We start from the raw sequence: 26,514 nt of genomic DNA on the forward strand, positions 1-26,514 counted from the left end.
GGCAAAACCAATATAATATTGTAAAGTTAAAAAATAAAATTAAAAAAAAAATGGGCAAGAGACCTTAACAGACATTTCTCCAAAGAAGACATACAGTCAATAGGCACATGAAAAGATGCTCAACATCACTAATTATTAGAGAAATGCAAATCAAAACTTCGATGAGGTACCACCTCAAACTAGTCAGAATGGCCATCATCAAAACATCTACAAACAGTAAATGCTGGATAGAGTGTGGAGAAAGGGAACTCTCCTACACTACTGGTAGGAATGTAAGTTGGTATAGCCACTATGAAAAAAAGTGTGCAGGTTCTTCAAAAAAACTAAAATTAGAATTACCATATGATCCAGTGATCCTACTACTGGGCATATATCCAGACAAAATTATAATTCAAAAAGATACATGCCCTGCTATGTTCATAGCAGCATTGCTCACAATAGCCAAGACATGGGAACATCCTAAATGTCCACTGACAGAGGAACGTGATAAAGAAGATTTTATATATATATATATATAAATACTACTCAGCCATAAAAAATAATGGCATAATGCCATTTGCAGCAACATGGGTGCAACCAGAATTATTATTCTAAGTGAAGTCAGAAAGAGAAAGATGAATATCAAACCACATCACATATATGTGTTAGTCACTCAGTCATATCCGACTCTTTGCAACCCAATGGACTGTAGCCTGCCAGGCTCCTCAGTCCACGGAATTCTCCAAGCAAGAATACTGGAGGGGGTTGCCATTCCTCTCTCCAGGGGATTTTCCTAACCCAGTGATCAAAACCAGGTCTCATGCATTGCAGGCGAATTCCTTACCATCTGAGCCACCAGGGAAGCCCATATCACGTATATGTGGAATATAAAATATGATACAAATGAACCTATCTATGAAACAGAAACAGAATCAGGAAATCAGGGACACTGAGAACAGACTGGCGGTTGCCAAGGTTGGGGGGAAGGAGTGAGAGATTGGGGTTGGCAGATGTAACCCCCATTATTTTATATATAGAATGGACAAACAACAGGATCCTACTATATAGCACAGGGAACTATATTCAGTATCCTACAATAAATCATAATGGAAAATAATGTATATATATGTATAATTTATTCTCTTTGCTATATTGCTGTAACACAACATTGTAAATCAAAAATACATCAATTAAAATTTAAAAAAATTTAAAAAATGAATACTTTACATTATTATGTCACTTTGTTTACATCTTATCACTTGCATTTAATAATATAAATGTTTGTATTTTGTTAAATCTCAGTCCTGTGTGAGTGCTAAGTCACTTCATTCATGTCTGACTCTTTGCAACCCTGTGGACTATAGCCCGCCAGGCTCCTCTGTTCATGAAATTCTCCAGGCGGGTTGCTATGTCCTCCCTCCCAGGGGATCTTCCTGACCCAGGGATCAAACTTGAACCCAAGGCTCTTAAGTTTACTGCATTGGCAGGCAAATTCTTTACCACTAGTGCCACCTGGGAAGCCCCAGGCATAGTTCTGCTTGATCACAAATACACAGAATAAAGGAGACAAAAAGTAGGTGCTTAACTAAAAAAGGACCTTATCTAGATGAAAGATAAATTACTCATAAATGGCATTTTTCTCCTCTGAAATGTTCTTGCTACCAATATCCTCCTTCCTATCCTTTAGAGCCAATCTAAGCCTCAACTCCAGTTGAGGTGCAATTCTGTACCAGTGCAATTTCTGTACCCAAGTTCACTGTGACAGCAAGAAATTACCTTCCTCAAAAAGAACTTATGGTCTTAATCAGACAACCACTCTTTAACAAAGACAGGCTGGCAAATTTCGGTAAATTTCAGTACCAGTATTTGGCACCTGAATTCAGTACATAATTTAAATTACTGTGATGTAGCATATCAGTTATTTACAATATAAAGTATCATTTAACAATTTGTATTTATATAGCTGCACCTTCTCTTCAATTACATTATGAAAAACCCATTAAGATAATCTCTTCTTTGTATTTTAAAATTGCACAATACCCAAGCCAGTGCTAGATATTGCAGTCTACACATTAACATTACTGGTTACCTGTTTTTTCTGCAGATTCATTTCCTTGATATTGAGGCAATTCAACTTGAGTTTCTGGAACCTGAGGAATGAAGACTGTCTTGGGGATATCAAAATGTTCTGGAAGGCTCAGTTCTGCTTTGTATAAAATGGACTTTGGCTTCTTCAACTTTGAAACATTAAAGAGCATACACATCTGCAAATAAACAGTAAAATTAGACTGTAATTTTCCTATTGCCTCCAAAATGAAAAAACAGTGTTAGACTTAGACTTCAAATATGGGGAATAGAAATCCCTCAAGAGATTGGCTTTGTTCATTTCTTTAGACATACTATTGTTTAATTGGTATGAGACAACAGTAACATGTTTCATAGACTCAATAGAGTCACCCATTATTGAGAGATACTCAATGTCCCCTGCTCTAATCTTTTCACTGTTGAGGATTTCACTGTCTCAGGAAGAGATCATTCCATTAGTGAACACTCCACTAGAGAAAGTACTTCCCTCTGTGAGTTGAACCTTGTGTTATTTAACATCTACCTGTCAGCTCTAGTTCTTATTAGCAGTACAATTAGTCCCCTCTCTTTTGCTAATGACAATTTGGAGAAAAAAAATATACTTATATAAAACTAGGTCCTACCCCTCCACAAACCTCCCAGTATTCCTTTCAAATAGGTTTGATATCTTTAGTCCATTCAAATATTACTTATATAATGTGGGTTAGAACTTGCCCCCACGAATATGCTCTTCTAGATACAATTTCCTTCAATACTGTCCTTACTGAAATGGGACCACAAAGAAAAACCCAGCTCACTGAGTATGAACCAAGCAATATTTATTTTTATCTGGTCCCTCTACTGCTAAACACATAGTACAGTCTAATGGTTAGACCAACTCTTCTTGAAGCCAGACTGCCTGCATTTATAACCCGATTCTAAGCTTGGCCAGGTTATTAATCAAAGCCATAAAGTCTTTATTTGCAAAACAGGCAATAATATTACATATTGCCTATCCCTGGTATATTTAAAGTATAAACAAATGCCAGGTCCTTGGAACATATTTTAAGTACTCAGTAAATATTGCCTGTCATTATCATTGCCATTGTTGTCCTTGCCATCATCATGATTGTGATCATGCTACCATTACTCAACAAAAATTGGTTTTAGTTCCTCTGGCAGTTATCTCATTCACTGGGTTTGTTATTTATAAAATTCACAAATACTTTTTTCTCACAAAGCCACATTTTCTACCTACTTTATTTTGACAATTAAAATAATGTATATGCAGAAAGGTAAATTAATTCATTTATAATTTTATTGTTTTGATTTGGTTTATTTTTCTAGTTATTATGAACAAATTTTCTATTCATATCAGTACTAGTTCTTTACCCCAAAGTGTACCATCCGCCTTCTATATCTGCAAGTCATTCAAAATAATATGTACAGATACAGATTCTCTTCTTGATCAGACTCTAGTTGGGCTCCTCCAAGCCCTCTTCTCAATTAGGCCTCAACTTTAGCCTATAGAAAATGCACATTTTTGAGCACAAATGATTTTGTCCACCCCTCTCCCTCATACACACACACAGAGACTAGAACAAGTGCTGCCATGCTGCCAGGATAATTTACTGTTTGTTCCAGCCAAAATCTGATATAGGCACATAGGCTCCCCCCTCACCTCAAAACAGTTACTTTAAAAAGCCGGCAATTATAAATCCCTTCTTTACAGATGTAAATCTACCACCCAGAACTGTCTTCTCCAGGACCTCAGAACCCTCTCTTTGAAATACAAAAATTCAAGGAGCTAATGCACCCAGCCAGGTGGGTACTTGGTTCTAACTTGAATCACTACGTATCTCTGGTCATAAAGATTCCAGAAGTTTGTTTTTCTTTATAAGCATCAGTTAACAAGTCCGGATCACTGTGACCAATTCCCTCCTGCTTCTTGTAAACTTCTGTGTATCCCTGACACTTCTCAGGCTCCAGCACACTGTCTCTCCTCAGTTCAGTTCATGCTCGGTCCTCTCTGATGCAACAGTTACTGAATAAATTCATCCTTGCTTTACCTAGTACCTGCCTTTGTTTCTCTTTGATAGTATCGACAGGTACTTACTTTGTGATTTGAAGATTTGAAGTGCACTTACATTTGACAAATACAAAAACCTTTTCTTTACCCTACTTAATCCTCACCAAGGGGATCTTTCAGATTTCTTTTTTTAAAATGTCAAATTTCAAAATTTCAATGAATTTCTTTGCCATTTATCCCAGAGTACAAAGCATGAGTTTTAAAACATAAAATTGAGGAAAGTAATAGAAAACATTAGGTAACTCCCTTGCAAGCTCTGAATCTTTCTAGTACCACTGAGTATATCATTAGAGTTGGTTTATTAATGGCCAGGAGGATATGAATCCAATATGAGTTCTACGTGTAAAGTGCCAGATATTCAAGTTCCTGACAAAAGATCCCGTCTCCTGCAGTACATAAAGTAGATACATCATAATGCTATTACCTTATAAACATTTCAATGATTCAAATTGCATATGGCTGTATAACAAAAAATTAGACGTGTCATTTTCTTTGGCAGAAAAGTAGTTACCTTTATTCAATTAGATTTAGTTCTAAACAGATTTATTTCAAGGATAATTTTAGATTTTATTTATTATATAGTTATTTTATGTTATAACAGAGGATTGTAGACTTTCATTTATTCCATTATACATTTTCATGGCAGTAAACTAAGAAATGAACATATGATCTGGAGGCTATACAGGGCAACAAAACAAGCCACGGACTGGGAGGTAAAAACCCAGGCCTATTTCTAATCTGTCACAAACCAGTGGAGTCACCTTGGGCTACTATCTGACTATTTTGGAGTCTTGGTTTACAGGTCTGTAAAAGTAAGAGGTTTGCTATGTACTATGTGTCTCTGAGTGTTCAGCTTTATTTATTTTCCAGCTTTAAAATTTGTCTCTGCCCCGATCTAGGCTGTAATCTCTGTCCTGTCAGTTAGGGCAACTTAGATCTTTTTATGCCTCAGTCATTTCCTGTTTTTTGTATTACAAGTGTAATCCTATCTTCGCTCCATTTCTCCATGGATTCAATGAAATAATTTGAAAAGTGCACATAAAAGCATTTGGGGAAAAATGTGTCAAATACTACATAAGGAGAGGGTACTTTCAAAATCAATCTTGTTTATCGTTCTACTGCAAAAAGCATTAGCATTATCACATTTCAAGAGTACAGTGATAATTACGCTTGAAAAGAGAACTATGACTATCTGTATAATGGCAGAGAAAGATGTGTCTGTATGTTCTGATGTGATGTAGCTGATTTTCTTAAACTTGCACATTCAACCCTTCTCTAGTTATTTTCTGCATTTAGACAGTTTTTGCTAAGAGAAAAGTGAAGGGAGTTTAGGGTTTGGAGAGTGGCTGGTGGAAGTAAGGGATTCTATTAAAAATATAAGTCGGTAAAGCAGAACCTCAGGGTAGCTTTCCAGCAGACCTGAAGAGGGACATAGTCTCTCAGGTCCAGGGAAAAGCTACAAAGGACGGACATGCACAGGCCACAAGGAGCAGGCCTTCCTTGGGCACATGAAGAACAGCAGGGAGGCCTGTGCACAGGGAGGAATGGGAGTGAATGGGCTCCAGTGCAGACACTGAGGTCAGGGAAGAGGATGGTTCAGTGGAGATGCTGGGACTGACCAGGATGACCAGGAGGGTCATGAAAACTATTGTAAGGATGGTGGTTTTCATTCTGACACAAGTTGGAAAAGCCAGGGGAGAAAAGGAGCAAAGTGCAGGGGTTTATATTTCAGAAGACTTGCTTTGGTGGCTCTGTGGAGATTTGACTGTTCCTTATTTTAATTATAAGATAGAGGTCAAGCTATGATAATAAGAATCTACAGTAATAGTAACAACAACAACAAAGATATATATCTAGAAAGCACTATATACCAGGCACTATGCTAAGCATTTTACATAATTATCTCAGTTTTTATTAATGACCATTATTTCCTTATTACAAATATAAAAAATCAAAGCTAGAATTTTGTTTCCCAGAATCAAAACTGGGAATTTTAAGTTACCAGCTCACAGTCACACAGCTGGACAGTGCTAGAGTCTGGTATCTGACCCCAGAATTGATCCTCTCTGGATGAATGACAGAATGACCTAGGCAAATTTTAGAACATGTTCCCACTCACCCCCTTCTCTAGAACAATTCAATGTTCTAGAATGGGGTCTGGGCACTGGCATTAATTCTCCAGGGCCCGCTAATGAATAGCGAGAACTGAAAATTCCTGTGAAATAACTACCAGAGTGTAATGCCTAAAATTACCTAGTACAACAGTTTGTTTCAGATTTATTATTTAATGAGGTAAAAAAGAAAAAAGCTACAGAGCTGTCTTTGTGGGGAAAAGCAGCTTTCATCATTTTTATATGTAGAAACATTGTCATGATTGAGTGTAACATCTCTGTACATGACCCAGAGGGATAGTACGGGGAGGGAGGTGGGAGGAGGGTTTGGGATGGGGAACATGTGTATACCTGTGGTGGATTCATGTTGATGTATGGCAAAACCAATACAATATTGTAAAGTAATTAGCCTCCAATTAAAATAAATAAATTTATATTAAAAAAAGAAAACAAATAAACAAAAAAAGATAGACTAATTTCAGCACGTCCTCTTTCTTCCATTCCTACCTCGATCTCGGTCAGTCCCAGGAGGGCAATGGCCACTCGGATGCTACTGCTCTCCAGAGTGCCTGTGATCAACCTTCTCTCATACTCTATCTTCGACATCTGGTGCTGGGCTGCAAAAGTCAAGGCCTTTTCCTTGGCTTCATTAGTCAGTGGCAATTTAAGGTCCACATCCAAGATTTGGTGGAGCTTACATTTCAAATACAGAACTGGATCATCTTTAGTAAGCACTAGGGGAAGCAAAAACAATCATGATTGCAATGATCATGTATGCCCTTGATATTGTTATCCAGGGTGGACTTGGGAGGTCTGAAATATAACACTGAAGTTGTGGCCTTTATTAACAAGAGTAAAAATAAACAGTTAACACATTTCTGGACTGCAAGGAGATCAAACAAGTCAACACTAAAGGAAATCAGTCCTGAATATTCATTGGAAGGACTGATGCTAAAGCTGAAACTCCAACAGTTTGGCCACCTGATGCGAAGAACTGACTCATTTGAAAAGACCCTGATGCTGGGAAAGATTGAAGGCAGGAAGAGAAGGGGACGACAGGGGATGAGATGGTTGGATGGCATCACCAACTCAATGGACATGAGTTTGGGTGAAATCCGGGAGTTGGTGATGGACAGGGAGGCCTGGCGTGCTGCAGTCCATGGGGTTGCAGAGTCAGACATACTGAGTGACTAAACAACAACAGCAACACATTTCGAGTAGTTCTAAATCAGTAATTTAAGAGTAAGTTTTCAGGAATTAAAGATAATTTTCTCTCCAAAGAGCTCTAGTCATTGACCATTGTTCTCCTATCAGTGATTAGAAGTAAGAGGAGCAGAAAAAAATGTAAAGAAAAACATCTCTCAAGGACTGGCAAGAACTGCAATTTTCTTTCAGTAACAACTTTACACTTTAAACTAGAACACTGCGTAAAAGTACAGGTTATATCATTAATATCATCTAGGGCTTCCCAGGTGGCTCAGTGGTAAAGAACCCACCTGTCAATGCAGGAGACACAGGTTTGATCCTTGGAGGGCTCTAACTCTTCGCGATCCCAGAGATGGCAGCCTACCAGGATCCCCTGTCCATGTGATTTCCCATGCAAAAATACTGCAGCGAGTTGCCATGTCCTACTCCAGGAAATCTTCCCAACCCAGGGATCGAACCCTCATCCTTTGCATCTCCTGCATTGGCAGGTAGATTCTTTACATTATAATCCATGAGGTCTCTAGAGTCAAACACGACTTAGCAACTAAAACAATAACAAACAAATTATAATATATAGAATTTGGCACTGTAGCTATTTCTAAAATACTTGGAAAATGGAAAACTTTGCTGAGTAAATATTTGAATGCCAAATTTCAATATTTATCTGAAGACTAAAATAAAGATTTAAAAAGAAGTACCCTTGACATTTTCTTAAGTGTTAAAATGGTGCTCTATTCCATGGATGCTGACATATTCAAGTTAAAAGGGAGCTTTTGAAACTGTAATTATATATTGGAAAAATGTGCTGTGAGAGTGCTTAGGTGACTCTATGAAGAACAATACTATCCTTCAACATTAGAAATTATATAAAATGCATGAATACTTTACCTTCTTCTGGAGAACAGCTATACTCAAGTGGAGATGAAGAATCCACTGGAAAGAATCTGGAAGGCAAAGGGATAATGCCTCTTCCTTCCAAAATATATATTAATTCTCCAATCTATAACACAACCACACAATAATATTAAATTTTAAAAGCTCATGAAAAAATTAGGATAAATCTTTAAAAACATGCATGGTGTATTACTAAGCAACATACATCCTAAATGGGTGGAGAACATAAGGATTAAATACAGCCCTGCCATAGTATGAGAGAAATATTGCATGCAACCAGAACACAGAGATGGATTAAGAAGGTCCCAAGGTGTCATTGACAGCAGTTGATCCTAACAGTTATAAATATTCTTGGAAGACTGCTAGCTTAAAACAATTAAACAATTCAAGCAAATGAGAATGAAAGTAAAGAATGTGGTGATGATTACATGAGGTAACAACAATTTTTGTCATTTCACTTGTTATCTAAGATATTAAATTTTTTGGTATATTTTTATTATGTGATCAATATACTTGTATATCATTTATGTATATGTTGTTTGCTCAAACACATCTTTAGAATAATCTCTAACCCTTTGCTGGCATTTAGCAAGCACTTAAGAGATCCACTTAAATGGAATGAGAGCAGGCTTGCCAAATTTCATTTGCATGTAAATAACCTAAAAGTGAAAGTGAAGTCGCTCAGTCGTGTCTGACTCTTTGCAACCCCATGGACTGTAGCCTACCAGGCTCCTCTGTCCATGGGATTTTCCAGGCAATAGTACTGGAGTGGACTGCCATTTCCTTCTCCAGGGGATCTTCCCAACCCAGGGATTGAACCTGGGTCTCCCGCATTGTAGACAGGTGCTTTACTGTCTAAGCCACCAGGGAAGTCCTCAAGATCTTAGTAAATGTGGAAGATCTAGTAATTTTTACTAAGTAGACGTGTACTTTTCAAACATAAACCCAAGCTAGCAATCTGAATTTTTTTTGTATGTGTGTTACTACATACAGCTGAGTGATCAATACTAATGATATAAAGTTTTGAAATCCCACAAAGCCACAGGGTACAGTAAAAAAATTTTTTTTTCAGTAACTGGAGTGCAAACGCATCAATCCACCAAAGAAAACAAAATATTAATATTTTACTTTTAATTTTTTTCTGTTTATTTTTATCTAAAAATCAGTTATTTTACCTAAAATGTAGTTAATAGAAGAAATTTTCACGTTGAGTTATGGGGAAGTCATTTGGGCTTATATACGATTTGGCTCAAGCTTTATGCTAACTAGAATAGCCTGTCTTACAGCCTGTGAAACATGAATTTTATATCTGCTTTAATAATTAAAGAAAGAATAAAAATCAAAATGGAGTAATTGTGGTTCAGGCATTCAAAATGCAGGTGGGTGGCTATTGTGGATATAGTTTCAGACAGTCCTGCATCACTGAGAACTTGAATCTTCTGAACCTTTTCAAACTCAAGAACACTACCACTGCTGCTGCTGCTGCTAAGTCGCTTCAGTCATTTCTGACTCTGTGCGACCCCATAGACGGCGGTCCACCAGGCTTCCCCGTCCCTGGGATTCTCCAGACAAGAACACTGGAGTGGGTTGCCATTTCCTTCTCCAATGCAGGAAAGCCATTCTCAATACAGCTGCAATCTTATGGCTTAAAGGTCTTCTCTTATAGAGTTCGTAAGTGTGCAAACACTTGGGGCCCCAAACCAACCCTTGCTTAGCAAGATCCTTACTTCTTGCCAGATTCAATACTAATTCTTGACAAACAACTTATGTACCTTTTTGATTTTTGTCTATTTTAGCCTCCTACATTTTATAGTCTGGGGGAACACCACCCAAGTGCCTCTTGAATCTATGTTCCAGGCTACAGTCCTCAGTTCAGTTCAGTTCAGTCGCTCAGTCGTATCCAACTCTTTGCGACCAGTTAGACTCAAGCAAAATTTTTTTCTATTCCTATTATAGACTGTTTATTGATGATTTGTGTCAACATAGTCTTCATAAGAAGTTAGACTTGGTGACTATAGAGTTATAATAATTGTATGTTTTTTTCAATGTGTACCTGAATGAAACCAGATCTATATAGCATGTCTACTCCTGAAAATGAATACCAACTCATGAGATTTAATACAAAAGGAGTAAACTATTATTTTCCAAAATACAGAATATTTTTCTAAAATATAAATGATAAACATCTTCCTAGCCATTTATTAGTCCCTTGAAATATCAATAACTATGACTCCATTCAACTTCACTTAACTCTATGTCTTAGACAATATATCACTTTTCAAAAAATTATTTCATCTAACTTGTCACTTTCAAAGTTCTTTTTTTTTTTAAAAAGAAACAATGTAATTGAAAATGATGCCTGTTCCAGCAAATTATTCATAAAATTCACTTATAGTATCATTTAATTATTTCCCTCCATTTTTCTAGAAATAAAATCAGACCAGCAAATAATACAAATGCAATAAAGAACTGTTTAAAGTAGAGAAGCCCTTTACATTCCAAGTCTAGAGGTAGTGACAAGGGAAATGAAATTATCTAACACACAATAGGCACTTGTCAATGTAAGCTATCTTAATAGTCACCTGTTAAATTTCCTTTCTGCTCTTATTACATATTTTCTAGTCTGCATATTTACTTGAATTTGCATTTTCCAGAAAGATGCCAATGCCCATTGTCAATTGTAAGAAACCCTCACAAAAAATATTTTGTTCTTTCTGTATCTAGTTAAACGGAGGTCTCAAACAATGCAGTTCATGCAATTTTACAAGACCAGCTGTTAATGACCCAGAAGGAAAGAACACAACACTAAATTGTCAGGAAAGTTTTAATTCCAGCTCTGCCACTAATTAGCTGGGTAACCCTGGCCAAGTCATGGATGCCCTCCAGATACAACCAACCTCAACCTTAAAAAAAATAAAAAAAGAAAAGAAAAAACACATTTCTAGACAGAAAATCAAATCCCTATGTTGTTTCATAGGTCTTAACTTCTACTTACACTCTCATACTGGACCCAGATGTTACTATTTTTCTAATCTGTGTATTTGCATTGGCTGTACAATACTATATTATTTTGATAACAGGCAAGTGAGACCTAAGCTAAAATTTTAAAATGTTAAATTCCATACACTAGAGAGAGATTATCAATCATTGACTGTGACTATTTATTTGACTTTGTAATAATTATAACATGAAACTGACCAGTAAGAATAATTGCCATTCTTTTAAAGTACTATTTTTCATAGAATGACTGAGCTAAGAGACTCAGTGAAGGTGAGAAGAAGGCATATAACAAGATTAAATGCTTGCACTAAAAAGTTGAGTTTTTTAAACATAATTTTAACACAACATTAATTACATGCCTGAGAGATTATTCCATAGACATTTTGAGAAGGTAACATATATTTAAATGGCATAACATATGAATTGATTGTTTAATAAAAACACATGATATATTGTAGGAAAACATCTCTCAAATAAACATTAGGCTGGGCCTAGAGCCAGAAGCTACTGTGGCAATGAGCTTAACAATCTCTCTTTGTCTTTATCACCATATTTTTCAGAAGTTTCTATTCACATTTTTTCCCACCAATTTGCTCTGCAAGTAAATTAAAATTTGCTTTCTCTGCAGGTGTGAACATCACTGAAATTGCCAGTAAGATTGATCTTCATATACAGTGCTCTTATCATTATTTTCCCCAGATTCAACATCATCTCCTCTTCTTTCACCATTGGTTCTCACATTCTTCTGTTTGACTGCTATTAATAATAAGGGAAAGCAGAGGGCTGTAGAGGATGGATGTGTATGGAGTAGTGTAATAGACTGCAAGTCTTCCAGCCAGTCTCTTGGTCTCCCAGTTTGCCTTTAACTCTTAGTCTACTTTCTGTTTTGCCTCCAGAGATGCTTTCAAAGTAAAATAAAATCAGATCATGCCTATGCTCAATATGGCTTTTATTGGACTCCTGCTTTCAATAATAAAAAATAAATTGAGTTCAGTTCAGTTGCTCAGTCATGTCCCGACTCTTTGCAACCCCATGGACTGCAGCACACCAGACTTCATTTCCCTGTCCATCACCAACTCCTAGTGCTCAAACTCATGTCCATCGAGTTGGTGATGCCATTCAACCATCTCATCTTCTGTTGTCCACTTCTCTTCCTGCCTTCAATCTTCCCCAGCATCAGGGTCTTTTCTAACGAGTCAGCTCTTCACATCAGGTGGCCAAAGTATCGGAGCTTCAGCATCAGTCCTTCCAATGAATATTCAGGACTAATTTCATTGAGGATGGACTGGTTAGATCTCCTTGCAGTCCAAGGGACTCTCAAGAGTCTTCTCCAACACCCCAGTTCAAAAGCATCAATTCTTCGGCACTCAGCTTTCTTATTCCAGTTAAAATTCAGGGCCCTCTTCATTTTTAGTCTGACTTATACATTCAAAGCATTTTCTGTCATTTCCAACATTCTATTCTCAGAACTGGCAATTCAAGTATTCATGAAGTTTCATGCTTAGTTCAACCTCACGTTCTTAGAATCTTCTCCTGAGCATACTTCTCTGCCCAAACTCTGTTTACTAGCAAATTTCTACTCATCCTTCTTATCCAAACTCCTTTATCAATCAATTAACCCAGACTCTGCTATGCATTCTTCCCACTATTCCAGAAATGGTCACAATCTGTGTTACAGAAACGAGTGGACATGTCTAGGACACCATGCATACAAGGAAAGAGTATGTCTTGCAAGGGGCATCTTACTGAGGGCAAGGTCATCCCAGCATAAGGTTGCATCCATTTAAGGAAGAAACGCATTTTTTCTAATTCTCATGACTGTGCCATATGTTTAGCAAGCATTTTTCGTAAACCAGGAGGGAGCACCTACTTCAAACTAACACTAAGTGTCTGTGTGAGCTGGGCCAGATTTATGCAAGTTGTCTTCTCCACTCAAATGTGATTCCCTTGGGTTCAGTATTCCTACCCTTTCTGTGTGTTTACTCTCTCCATGCCTAGAAAACTGGTTTTATATAGTTGGTGAATTAAACTCTGTTGGGAGGAGTGAACTGAATAATAAAATGAGATTAATTAGAATACGGCTTGAAGGTGTCAAATTTTTAAACTTACAATAAGCCATACTCCATATTCTATAGTTTTCTTCAAGAAGGAGAGGGTTTGAAACTTGTAACTAGCAGATAAATAAATTCTGGAAATCTAAGGCACAGCAGAGTAATTATAGTCAACAATAGTATATCATGAACTTCCAAGTTGCTAAGATAATAGATCTTAATTGTTCTCGACAAAAAAAGAAACAATATGTGTGATAAATGCATTAGCTAACATGACTGTAACAGGGCTTCCCTGGTGGTTCAGATGGTAAAAAGTCTGCTTGCAATGCAGGAGACCCAGGGTTCAACCCCTGGGTCAGGAAGATCCCCTGGAGAAGGAAATGGCAACCCCCTCCAGTACTCTTTCCTGGAGAATTCCATGGAGAGAGGAGCCTGGGAGGCTACAGTCCATGAAGTCACAAAGAATCGGACACAACTGATCCTTCACCAGAACATGACAGCAGTAATCATATTGCCACATATAAGTATATCAAACCAACACAGTATACATCTCAAAATTATACAGTGTTATCTATCAATTATATCTCAATTAAAAAAAAAAAGGATGAGAGGGTCCATAAAATTAACATGGATTTGGGAAAATAGGAATTACTGTTTCCTCATATTCTACATGTCACTTGAAGTGCAGTCCCCTGGAGCTAACATTTTGGTACCCGAGGCATGTGGAATCTTTACGGAATAAATGGTTGTATCATTGATAAGGAACCTAGAGGAGATCCCCCTAAATAAACAACTACCATTGGGCACAAAATTCTCATTTTCAGATTTTCTTCTATTTTTTTCTAAAATGGCTGCAGTGCTTAATGTATGCTGATGGTTACACAGTAACAGGGGAAGTAGGGTAGGTGAGGTCAGAGGAAGTCTTGTAGTGTGGAGGGGCTCAAGCTCTGTCCATCTTTGTGAACATTTACCACTTTGGTGGGCTCCCCTGGTAGCTCAGTTGGTAAAGAATCTGCCTGCAATGCAGGAGACCCAGTTCAATTCCTGGGTTGGGAAGATGCCCTGGCAAAGGGATAGGCTACCCATTCCAGTATTCTTGTGCTTCCCTGGTGGCTCAGCTGGTAAAGAATCCACCAGGAATGAGGGAGACCTGGGTTCAATCCCTGGGTTGGAAAGATCTTCTGGAGAAGGGAAAGGCTATCCATTCCAGTATTCTGGCCTGGAGAATTCCATGGAATGTATAGTCCATAGTGTCGCAAAGAGTCAAACACGACTGAATGACTTTCACTTTCACCACTTTGTTGGAGACTTCAAAGTTCACCTAACCTGCCCCTATATGGCCAGCAGAAATCCTGTAGTTCATAAATGTTTCAAAGTGTTTATGGGCCAGTTGGGATTTCACTTTCTCTCTGTTTCCCAGGGAACAAGTCAGGGGGTTGGCCTGTGGGGAGGAGTGTAGTTACCAAAAGAAAAAACAAAAATGCAGTTGTAACAAATCAAATGAAAAATCAAAGGGCAAATGAACTGTAGCTTGCTGTTTAAAATCATAGAAAATAGAATAAACCATTAGCAAATTATACTATAAAAATAACTTTCATAAAACTGAAGTTAGTTTGCCTAAATGTAAAATTACATAAAGATTTTAGCATAATATAATGTTTTTATCTTGCTAGCAAAGGAAAAATAAGCAAAATCAATATTGTTATCAGTATTAAGTCTGTACATTAATTATGATTGAAAAAGTTGTACACTGATTGGAATAATTACATATACATAATAGAGACTGCCAGCTTAATTTCTGCATTAGCAGAGACAGAGAGGCTGAGGCAAAATGAAACAAGGGACAGTGCAAAAATCATGTGAGAGGTTCCACTTATTTATGCAAATCTAAGGGAGATGGCCAGAGTGACGTGCAATACATTTAACAACTGGTATGGCACAGCCTGAGACTAAGCTGCTATAAACCACACATCAACAAGAAGGCCTTGTGGGGTCTTCTACCTGGCAGCAGGCACCCTTGCCCTCTCAACTTCTGATCTGATGTGGCAGGGCTGATGCTCTCTTTGGTGTGGGGGCCCTGGTGCAGGACAGGACCAATCTGCATTGCGTAAGCTGTTCAGGGATGTTGACTGCTACTTCCTCAAGTCAGCAAGGCAAGGATTTTGGTTTCGATTGTTTTGACCAAATTTTGTAGACAGAAAAAGGACAGTGAAGGATTAGAAGATAAATACCCAGAGGGAGGAGGATTCTGGCTTGGTTCAACAAAAAAGGCTCATGTGTTGGTGGAAAAGGGCTGGTCAGGTCACAGAAAGTAGCTACAAATGGAATGGACTTTTAACCCAGGCACTGTGTCAAGGATCCCTGGCTGATTCCCCTGCCTCTCTCATAAGGATGATCCCAGCAATGCTGGGTGGTTTCCAGCTGTGGAACCCAGTTCCACTGCTGGAACCCAGCAGCTGTTCACACAGGCACCACTGTGAAGACAGAGTGCCATGGCTGTAGCAACACATGGCTTTATTCTGTGCAGTGTTTGTGTGCTCTGTGTGGGGGTCTGTCTACCTCTCCTCCCAGAAAGTGCACTTTTTCAGGGACTGGGTCATGATTCTGCTCCAGTTTCCTCATTCAGTCTGTCCCTTTCCACACATGAGAGAAATCTCTTTGGATTTCTAGCACTTAAGAGCATGAATTTTTAGGCTTCTGTAGGTTTTCTCCTAATTGAGGAATTTCTATGAACACTGATGGAAGTTTTGCAAAACTGTTTTTCTGTTCAAACAACTATTACACAAGTCATTTCACTTTATTTGAAAGTTTGAAAGGAACAGCCAAAATGAAACAAATGGCTGACCCTCGGTAGCAGCTTTAGTAGAAACATTTCTGTTTTACACACGGAAAGCTATCACACTGGGGCCTAATTACATCATAGTTTTCAACAGGTAGTTCTTAATGGCAAGGAAGTTATCACACATTTAATAAGAAAAGGAACTAAGTGGACTTGGGTGATTGATTATCTATTTAAGTGTGTAATTACATTTTTAAATATAATTAGCAATAAAATTGAACATGTAAATTAATAGATGTATTTCTCCACTCAAGCAATTGTAATTCAATGCAATACTTTAGATTAGGAGCATTATTTCTCAACTGATAGCAATATACGTTCATTATTATTGTTTTTCTTAATATTCTTTCTGATAAGAACAAAATATATGTAATCAAAGGACTGTTTTAAACAGATGTCAAGTTCAGTATAATTATATTTTGATTAATTTAGATAAAATTTATGGAAGTAAATATTAATATTCAAATAGTACAATTCAAAGAATAGTGGGAGCTCCCCAGCAGTCCAGAGAACCAGGCCCAGGTCCAATTCCTGATCAGGGAACTAAGATCCCGCAAGCTGAACAGTATGGTCAAAAAAGCTAAAAACTGATAGCAAAAAACAAAGCAAAACAAAATCAAACTCTTACCAGGCTACTGAGAATTAAACCTAGTATTTTTCTAGGGCTATATTATAAAGTGATATTGAAAAGGGATTGTGAAATATTTTATTAAACTACTGGCCACACCAGAGTTATTATTTTTTTAATAAATTTTTATATAGATGAATTCAGTTAAATCAAACTTTAAAGGAAATGAAAAACAAAATTTACCATTAATATTAAATAGCATTTTTTCTTCCTAAATGGTAATTTTCACTGTAAAATTAAAATATTCTTGACATATTTAAGAGGTTATGCTATTTTTCAGGTATAAATGATACTACAAGCAACAGGTCAATATAACACCTTTTTCCAGTTACCATTATTTCATTGCCTATGAATTCAATACAGTGCATATGTGTGTGTGTGTGTTAGTCGCTCAGTTGTGTCTGACTCTTTGCGAACCCATGGACTGTAGCCTGCCAGACTCTTCTTGTCCATGGAATTCTCCAGGCAAGAACTGGAGTGGGTTGCCATTCCCATCTCCGGGGGATCGTCGGAATCCAGGTCTCCCGCATTGCAGACAGATTCTTTACCATCCACATTTGGGGCTATCTCCTGGGGGTTATCAATTCTGTTGTCAGATCAACACATGGTAGTGTCTTTCCAGAAGGGGATAATGCCATAAAACGTTTCCTCTGAAGCCTGTCTTCTTTCTTTCTCTCTGTCTCTCTTTCCTTTCTCCCACCCTTCTCTCCCTCTCTCTGTTTCTCTCCTTCCCTGGCTTTAGAGAAGCAAGATGCATGGTTCCTAGAACCATGAAATTAACTCTGCCAAAAATTTGAGAGAGTTTAGAAACAGCTCCTTCCTCAATTGAGCTTTCAAGGAGAACACAGCACTGGCTGATGCCTTGATTGAAGACTTGACAGACCTAAAACAGAGGACCCATCTAGGTTACATCTGGATCTCTGACCCATGGAAAATGTGATATAACAAACACAGATTTTTTTAAGCCTAGCAGTGTTTGGTCACTTGTTATGCAACTATACATAGCTGATAGAGAAGGCCCAGCAGGTTAGGTGTGCCTCCACTCTCTTCCCATGGGACTTCCTTACCAGCCCTTACAAAATTTACAGACAACTAGAACAAAGCTAGTGGAGGTGATAGAATTCCAGTGGAGCTATTCCAAATCCTGAAAGATGATGCTGTGAAAGTGCTGCACTCAATATGCCAGCACATTTGGAAAACTCAGCAGTGGCCACAGGACGGGAAAAGGTCAGTTTTCATTCCAATCCCAAAGAAAGGCAATGGCAAAGAATGCTCAAACTACCGCACAATTGTACTCATCTCACATGCTAGTAAAGTAATGCTCAAAATTCTCCAAGCCAGGCTTCAGCAATATGTGAACCGTGAACTTCCTGATGTTCAAGCTGGTTTTAGAAAAGGCAGGGGAACCAGAGATCAAATTGCCAACATCCACTGGATCACTGAAAAAGCAAGAGAGTTCCAGAAAAACATCTATTTCTGCTTTATTGACTATGCCAAAGCCTTGGACTGTGTGGATCACAATAAACCGTGGAAAATTCTTCAAGAGATGGGAATACCAGACCACCTGATCTGCCTCTTGAGAAATCTGTATGCAGGTCAGGAAGCAACAGTTAGAACTGGACATGGAACAACAGACTGGTTCCAAATAGGAAAAGGAGTACGTCAAGGCTGTATATTGTCACCCTGCTTATTTAACTTATATGCACAGTACATCATGAGAAACGCTGGACTGGAAGAAACATAAGCTAGAATCAAGACTGTTGGGAGAAATATCAATAACCTCAGATATGCAGATGACACCACCCTTATGGCAGAAAGTGAAGAGGAACTCAAAAGCCTCTTGATGAAAGTGAAAGTGGAGAGTGAAAAAATTGGCTTAAAGCTCAACATTCAGAAAACGAAGATCATGGCATCCGGTCCCACCACTTCATGGGAAATAGACGGGGAAACAGTGGAAACAGTATCAGACTTTATTTTGGGGGGCTCCAAAATCACTGCAGATGGTGACTGCAGCCATGAAATTAAAATACGCTTACTCCTTGGAAGGGAAGTTATGATCAACCTAGATAGCATATTCAAAAGCAGAGACATTACTTTGCCAACAAAGTTTCATCTAGTCAAGGCTATGGTTTTTCCTGTGGTCATGTATGGATGTGAGAGTTGGACTATGAAGAAGGCTGAGCACTGAAGAATTGATGCTTTTGAACTGTGGTGTTGGAGAAGACTCTTGAGAGTCCCTTGGACTGCAAGGAGATCCAACCAGTCCATTCTGAAGGAGATCAGCCCTGGGATTTCTTTGGAAGGAATGATGCTAAAGCTGAAACTCCAGTACTTTGGCCACCTCATGTGAAGAGTTGACTCATTGGAAAAGACTCTGATGCTGGGAGGGATTGGGGGCAGGAGGAGAAGGGGACGACAGAGGATGAGATGGCTGGATGGCATCACTGACTCGATGGACATGAGTCTGAGTGAACTCTGGGAATTGGTGATGGACAGGGAGGCCTGGCGTGCTGCGATTCATGGGGTCGCAAAGAATCGGACACGACTGAGCGACTGATCTGATCTGTTCTGAGTGTAACTCTTGGCTTATTCTTGAGGATAAGCTCTTTGTTTAGCAACCAGAGGGTTAACATTGTTATCTACATTCATAGAATCTTCAGCTGTCCTCAAGCTGCCTGTACTGGTTATCCTATTAAAGTGCCAGCCCTTAATGAAAGCGCCCACCCCATTTCCATTCTCACCTTTCTGTTACTGAGGATGATGACACAGTAGCGTGTGTGCATGCCAAACGGGAGGAAGAAGAGCTCCAGGCTTGAAGTCCCTTTCGCTGCCAGGTGAAGAGTATGTGCAGAGCAAAAGAACTCTTTGATGAAATTGGACTCAGTTGCTGCCAAAACACGAAATAGGGCTTGTTTACATATTTTGCAAGTGCTGTTCAAATAAAGCAGCTGTTTCAATTAGTGATTAGAGTTTGGGGATGAATTTTAAAAATGTTCAAAGCATTAGCACACAAAATTAGATGACACATGTGTTAATGTAAGTATGGGGGACCCCAGTTCAAGCTTAACATAAAAAAAATGTGTAATTATGACCTTCTATTAAAGATTCCTTAAAAAAAAAAGGGAACTTGACTAGTGTTTAAAATCAGCCTGGATATACACAGAAACATAAACAGCAAAGAGGACATTCCAGAATCTTCAACTTTTTTTGTGGACTATGTAATGATTCAAATTATAGGATGTAACAAACAAACTGGAAATGAAGGCCTGTATGTGTATATATTTATATCTATTTGTTGTTTTTAAGACATATCCACAAAGCCCTCAATATTGCTTTGAATGTGGAGACATAGTGGCCCAGTCTTGGTGACTTGATCCTAATGGAGAGTATACTAGATTGCAGCAAAATCAAGCCATGTGACTTCTGACACTAGGTCAGAAAATGTAATACAACTTCTTCATAATCATCTGTCTTTCCTGGTTCACTTGCTTTCAGAACCAAGCTGTCATTCTGTGAAGAAACTTTAGGCCACGCAGAGAGGCCACATCAGAACAGTGTCCAGAACAAACAGTCCCACTCTCAATCTGACTGCAACTGCCTGAGAGACCCCCGAGCAAGAGTCGCGTAGATGAGGCCGGTGACCCCTGAAGTGTGAGAGATAATAATACAAGGCATTCTTGTTGTTTAATATCAGTACATTTGGGTGGTTTGTTCTGTAGTTAGCACCACAACAGCCCCATATCCATTTTTCTATCCATTATTCTATCCACAGTTTCTAAATTTATAGTTAGTCATTTCATAAAACACAGTAAATCTGTCATCTCCTTAACATTTTAAACATGGTGATATCTGTCACTCCAATAGGTTTAAACAGTTCAGAATAAGCCAAAAGAAACATAAAGGTCATTTATTGAAATACATTTAATGTACAAGTGAGGAAACTAAGACTCGGCAGTAAAAAGCAAGATGTGAACAGTTTTCCAAAGGATCATGAGCAGAAAAGGCTAAGGACCAACACCTCGGGCTCCCATGTGGCCAGCAAGCCTCAGGGCTTGCTGTTCTGTCTATAGTTGTGACCACTACTTATCAGATATTTCATTTATATTATGCTCAGTATATAAAACTAAGACATGAAAACAAATATTTGTAATTGTAGCACTCACAGGTTTTTAAGGCATTTGGGTCCTGGGGACTGCCCTCAGCAACACCACACCCACTGCTATTCACAGCAGCACTGTCATAAGGAAATCAGAAAACAACATCAATGACACTCAAAAATAATACTCTATATCTTAATTCAATCTTAAAATTCCTTAAAAATCATGGCCACCTACAATGTAATAGGTGAAAACCACAAACGTATTTCATGGATCATTTTTATGTTTATAAAGTTTTAGAAATTTTAAAAATAAGAAAAATGTGAAAAGGAAACTATCATCCATATTTTCACCACTGCTTTTAAAAAATTAATTAATTAATTTTAATTGGAGGCTAATTACTTTACAATACTATAGCTCACCACTTTTTTTTTTTAAATGGTAAAAACAATTTCGTTTTGCTTACAAATACTGTAGAGAAGTAAACATATAATAATAATAAAAACTCAAATCCTGACATTTCAAAGTAGGTGGTCTCAACTAAGGACTACATAGGTAGTCTCTCCAAAAATGGTTCTAGAACTTGAAAAAATTATCTTCTCTAAGCTAATTGCACATTTGCTTCTTTCTCATACAGGTAGAAGGAGACTTGGACAGCTGTTTAATCTCGTGTTGTATTTCTTCAAATTAATTAGCAAATCACAGTCTGAAGCAAGTGCCTCCCTTGAAAGTTTCCATGTCTTCCATAACCCATCAATTTCCTCCAATTTGCTCCTCTTAGTATCCACGATTATTTTGCTATCAAATAGTGTCTGGGCTCTAAGATATTGTTTGCTTGATTTTTTTCCAAGAATATAAAAATCTCATATTTTCTCACCTTGCCAGGTGATCTGTATGAATTTTAAGCTGTAAAAATATACTATTTCTAAGGAATGTTCTTCCAACCATATTCATTCCTTTTCACTCTCCTCTTTCACTTTCATCAAGAGGCTCTTTAGTTCTTCTTCACTTTCTGCCATAAGGGTGGTGTCATCTGCATATCTGAGGTTATTGATATTTCTCCCAGCAATCTTGATTCCAGCTTGTGCTTCCTCCAGCCCAGCATTTCTCATGATGTACTCTGCATATAAGTTCAATAAGCAGGGTGACAATATACAGCCTTGACGTACTCCTTTTCCTATTTGGAACCAGTCTGTTGTTCTGTGTCCAGTTCTAACTGTTGCTCCCTGACCTGCATAGAGGTTTCTCGAGAGGCAGGTCAGGTGGTCTGGTATTCCCATCTCTTGAAGAATTTTCCACAGTTTATTGTGATCTACAGAGTCAAAGGCTTTGGCATAGTCAATACAGCAGAAATAGATGTTTTTCTGGAACCATCTTGCTTTTTCTATGATCCAGCGGATGTTGGCAATTTGATCTCTGGATCCTCTGCCTTTTCTAAAACCAGCTTGAACATCTGGAATTTCGTGGTTCACATATTGCTAAAGCCTGGCTTGGAGAATTTTAAGCATTACTTTACAGAAGTGTGAGATGAGTGCAATTGTGCAATAGTTTGAGCATTCTTTGCCATTGCCTTTCTTTGGGATTGGAATGAAAACTGACCTTTTCCAGTCCTGTGGCCACTGCTGAGTTTTCCAAATGTGCTGGCATATTGAGTGCAGCGCTTTCACAGCATCATCTTTTAGGATTTGAAATAGCTCCAGTGGAATTCTATCACCTCCACTAGCTTTGTCCGTAGTGATGCTTCCTAAGGCCCACTCGATTTCACATTCCAGGATGTCTGGCTCTAAGTGAGTGATCACACCACCGTGATCCTCTGGGTCATGAAGATCTTTTTTGTACAGTTCTTCTGTGTATTCTTGCCACTTCTTCTTAATATCTTCTGTTTCTGTTAGGTCCATACCGATTCTGTCCTTTATTGAGCCCATCTTTGCATGAAATGTTCCCTTGGTATCTCTAATTTTCTTGAAAAGATCGCTAGTCTTTCCCATTCCATTGTTTTCCTCTATTTCTTTGCACTGATCACTGAGGAAGGCTTTCTTATCTCTCCTTGCTGTTCTTTGGAACTCTGCCTTCAAATGGGTATATCTTTCCTTTTCTCCTTTGCTTTTCACTTCCCTTCATTTCACAGCTATTTGTAAGGCCTCCTCAGACAGCCATTTTGCTTTTTTGCATTTCTTTTTCTTGGGGATGGTCTTGATTCCTTTTTCCTGTACAATGTCACGAACATTTAATAGTTTTATATAATTTGAGCACTTGATAGACACCTGAAGGCTGATAGACATAGTAGATAGATATTTTAGCATTTATAACAGAGACTATACAAAGAGTGGAAAGAACTATAAAAAAAAATGCTTATTTCTCAATGCACCACTGCAACACCATCTCTTTGCTAATGGAGTTCTGGGTAGAATGTCTGATTAAAATCCTTAGATAATCTCCAAACCTCATTTTGTTCAATACTTGCAATCACTAGCCCTTCAGTCATGGGTGTGTGTGTGTGTGTGTGTGTGTGTGTGTGTGTGTGTTTTCCCATAGTGAATAGAAAAGCAGAGCAATTTGGGCTTCATCTCCTTTTTCTTTTCTTTACCTATTTTGTTGGAGAACAGCTAATGATAGTGCCTTTTGAACAAATCAAAGAGCTGCCTTATCCACAAAAAAGAGTCTCAAAACCAGAAAAATTGAGTTACCTGTGTTATTTATGAAAAAAATAGATAAAATATTTTACAGACCTAAGAATTTGATGGACTTGCTCATAAAGCTGATAATTATCATGATTAATTCAGAGACATAAGAAAATAATTTAATAAAATAATATGGCTAAGGAAAATTCTATTTTACCTGATCAACGACAGTGTGGATGACAATAAACTGTGGAAAATTCTGAAAGAGATGGGAATACCAGACCACCTGACCTGCCTCTTGAGAAATTTGTATGTGGGTCAGGAAGCAACACTTAGAACTGGACATAGAACAACAGACTGGTTCCAAACAGAAAAAGTAGTATGTCAAGGCTGTATATTGCCACTGTGCTTATTAAATGCAGAGTATATCATGAGAAACACTGGGCTGGAGGAAGCACAATCTGGAATCAAGATTGCCAGGAGAAATATCAATAACCTCAGATATGCAGATGACACCACCCTTATGGCAGAAAGTGAAGAAGAACTAAAGAACCTCTTGATGAAAGTGAAAGAGGAGAGTGAAAAAGTTGGCTTAAAGCTCAACATTCAGAAAACTAAGATCATGGCATCCAGTCCCATCACTTCATGGCAAATAGATGGGGAAACAGTGGAAACAGTGGCTGACTTTATTTTGGGGGCTCCAAAATCACTGAAGGTGGCGATTGCAGCCATGAAATTAAAAGACGCTTACTCCTTGGAAGGAAAGTTATGACCAATCTAGACAGCATATTAAAAAGCAGAGACATTACTTTGCCAACAAAGGTCCATCTAGTCAAGGCAATGGTTTTTCCAGTAGTCATGTATGGATGTAAGAGTTGGACTATAAAGAAAGCTGAGCACCTAAGAATTGATGCTTTTGAACTGTGTTGTTGGAGAAGACTCTTGAGAGTTCCTTGGACTGCAAGGAGATCCAACCAGTCCATGCTAAAGGAAATCAGTCCTGGGTGTTCACTGGAAGGACTGATGCTGAAGCTGAAACTCCAATACTTTGGCCACCTGATGCGAAGAGCTGACTCATTAGAAAAGACCCTGATGCTGGGAAAGATTGAGGGCAGGAGGAGAAGGGGATGACTGAGGATGAGATGGTTGGACGGCATCACCAACTCAATGGACATGAGTCTGGGTGAACTCCAGGAGTTGGTGATCGACAGGGAGGCCTGGCATGCTGCAATTCATGGGGTCGCAAAGAGTCGGACATGACTGAGCGACTGAACTGAAGTGAATGTTCTTGACCCTAGAAGTGTGGTGATAAACTCATTTTGATTTTAGAATGAGTATCTTTCACACTTCAAAACAGAGGAGAAACAACTCAGTTACATTTTTGTTAATCCCTATATCTTAATCCACACTATAATTTTCCTAGTTGCTCATCAATTATGTAGTTATGGAAGAGGAAGCCTTAGTCTTAAGGAAAAAAAAGCATCAAAAGAAGCTAAAATTATGCAAAACACTGTAGATAGAGTAATGGAATATTTCTGCTAATTTAGTAATGGGTCAAAATCAGGTGTGGAACCTATTAATACTTATGAGGTAGAAAGGGTTGGCACACTATTTTCCTCCGCAATAGTGGTGTTAGCTCTTTTCAAGCTCAAATAATCAAAATGATATTGAACTGCTTCTAGTTAGTGAAAGTCACTCAGTAGTGTCTGACTCCTTGGGACCCCATGGACTATACAGTCCATGGAATTCTCTAGGCCAGAATACTGGAGTGGGTAGCCTTTCTCTTCTCCAGGGCATCTTCCCAATCCAGGGATCTAACCCAGGTATCCTACATTGCAGGGGGATTCTTTGCCACCTGAGCTACAAGGGAGTCAAAGCATGAATAAATCAGCTCCAATAATGACTTCCTTCTCAAGTTTCTCCAGCAGGGAAGGAAGATCTTTGTTATAATCTTTCATACTTCTGGGCTGGCATTCAGGGCTATATCCAAATCAAGCAGCAAATTCTCTGGTTCAAGTCTAGTTTTTATGAATCACATGAAGGAATATAAGAGAATCAATTTTTAGGTTAATTGCATCCTCCATGTGTCCAGGAGTTGATCAAAATCAGGTCCCATGGCCATCTGGGGGGCAGTTAAAATAGAATGTTTGATGTTTTTTGTACAACTTGGGCTCCTGAACAGCTGAGAAGTCTCTAAAATGAGGGGTGCTAACCTGTCGTACAAAGAGAGTGATCTGTGAATTAAAATGGGGAAAAAAATTCCACCATTATGTCCACTGACTCTTAATAGCAATTGAAATCAAATCATGTAGTATTAGCTGTACACAAGTATCTTTATATCACATTTCACTTCTTGCACATATATTTAGCTATTATTTATTTTCACTGCTACTTTCAAAGCGTGGTAGTTATCTCTCCCAGTAGATGTTACTATGCATTGTGTTAATGAAGTACATATTTTATTACACTACAAGTTTTAAACATTTTGATACAGTACTCTACTAGACTATTTCTTTCCTCTGTGCTATGGACTGAACTGTGTCACCCTTAAATTCTATGTTGAAGTCTTAACTCTAAAAATGATTGTGTTTGGAGATAGGGCATGTGGGCCTGCTCAGTCACCTCAGGAGTGTTCAACTCTTTGCCACCCTATGGACTGTAGCCCACCAGGCTCCTCTTTCCATGGGATTCTCCAGGCAAGAAGAGTAGAGTGGGTTGCCATGCCCTTCTCCAGGGGACATTCCTGACCCAGGGATCAAACCCATGTTTCCTGTATCTTCTGCATTTCAGGTGGATTCTTAACCACTGAGCCACCAGGGAAGCCCCAGATAGGGCATATTGTAAGGTAAATTAAGGTTAAATGAGGCCATAAGGATGAGGCTCTAATAAGAAAGAATTAGCATCCTTATTAGAAGAGAGACCAATGAGCTCACCC

General features: G+C 38.3%; 1 protein-coding gene across 4 annotated transcripts in view; it reads right to left on the reverse strand.

Moving 5' to 3' along the window:
- The window catches only part of CFAP47 (cilia and flagella associated protein 47), a 562,308-nt gene that overhangs the window by 263,317 nt on the left and 272,477 nt on the right, over nt 1-26,514 (reverse strand). For all 4 annotated transcript variants that reach the window (XM_070784977.1, XM_070784976.1, XM_070784975.1 and 1 more), the window contains 5 exons: nt 21,025-21,095; nt 19,603-19,748; nt 8,338-8,449; nt 6,751-6,977; nt 2,069-2,243 (listed from right to left, as the gene is read on the reverse strand). In XM_070784977.1, the coding sequence (XP_070641078.1) occupies nt 2,069-2,243; nt 6,751-6,977; nt 8,338-8,449; nt 19,603-19,748; nt 21,025-21,095 (731 nt within the window). The remainder of the gene's footprint in view (nt 1-2,068; nt 2,244-6,750; nt 6,978-8,337; nt 8,450-19,602; nt 19,749-21,024; nt 21,096-26,514) is intronic.

This window comes from Bos indicus, chromosome X, assembly GCF_029378745.1.
Source record: "Bos indicus isolate NIAB-ARS_2022 breed Sahiwal x Tharparkar chromosome X, NIAB-ARS_B.indTharparkar_mat_pri_1.0, whole genome shotgun sequence".
Lineage (NCBI taxonomy): Eukaryota > Metazoa > Chordata > Mammalia > Artiodactyla > Bovidae > Bos > Bos indicus.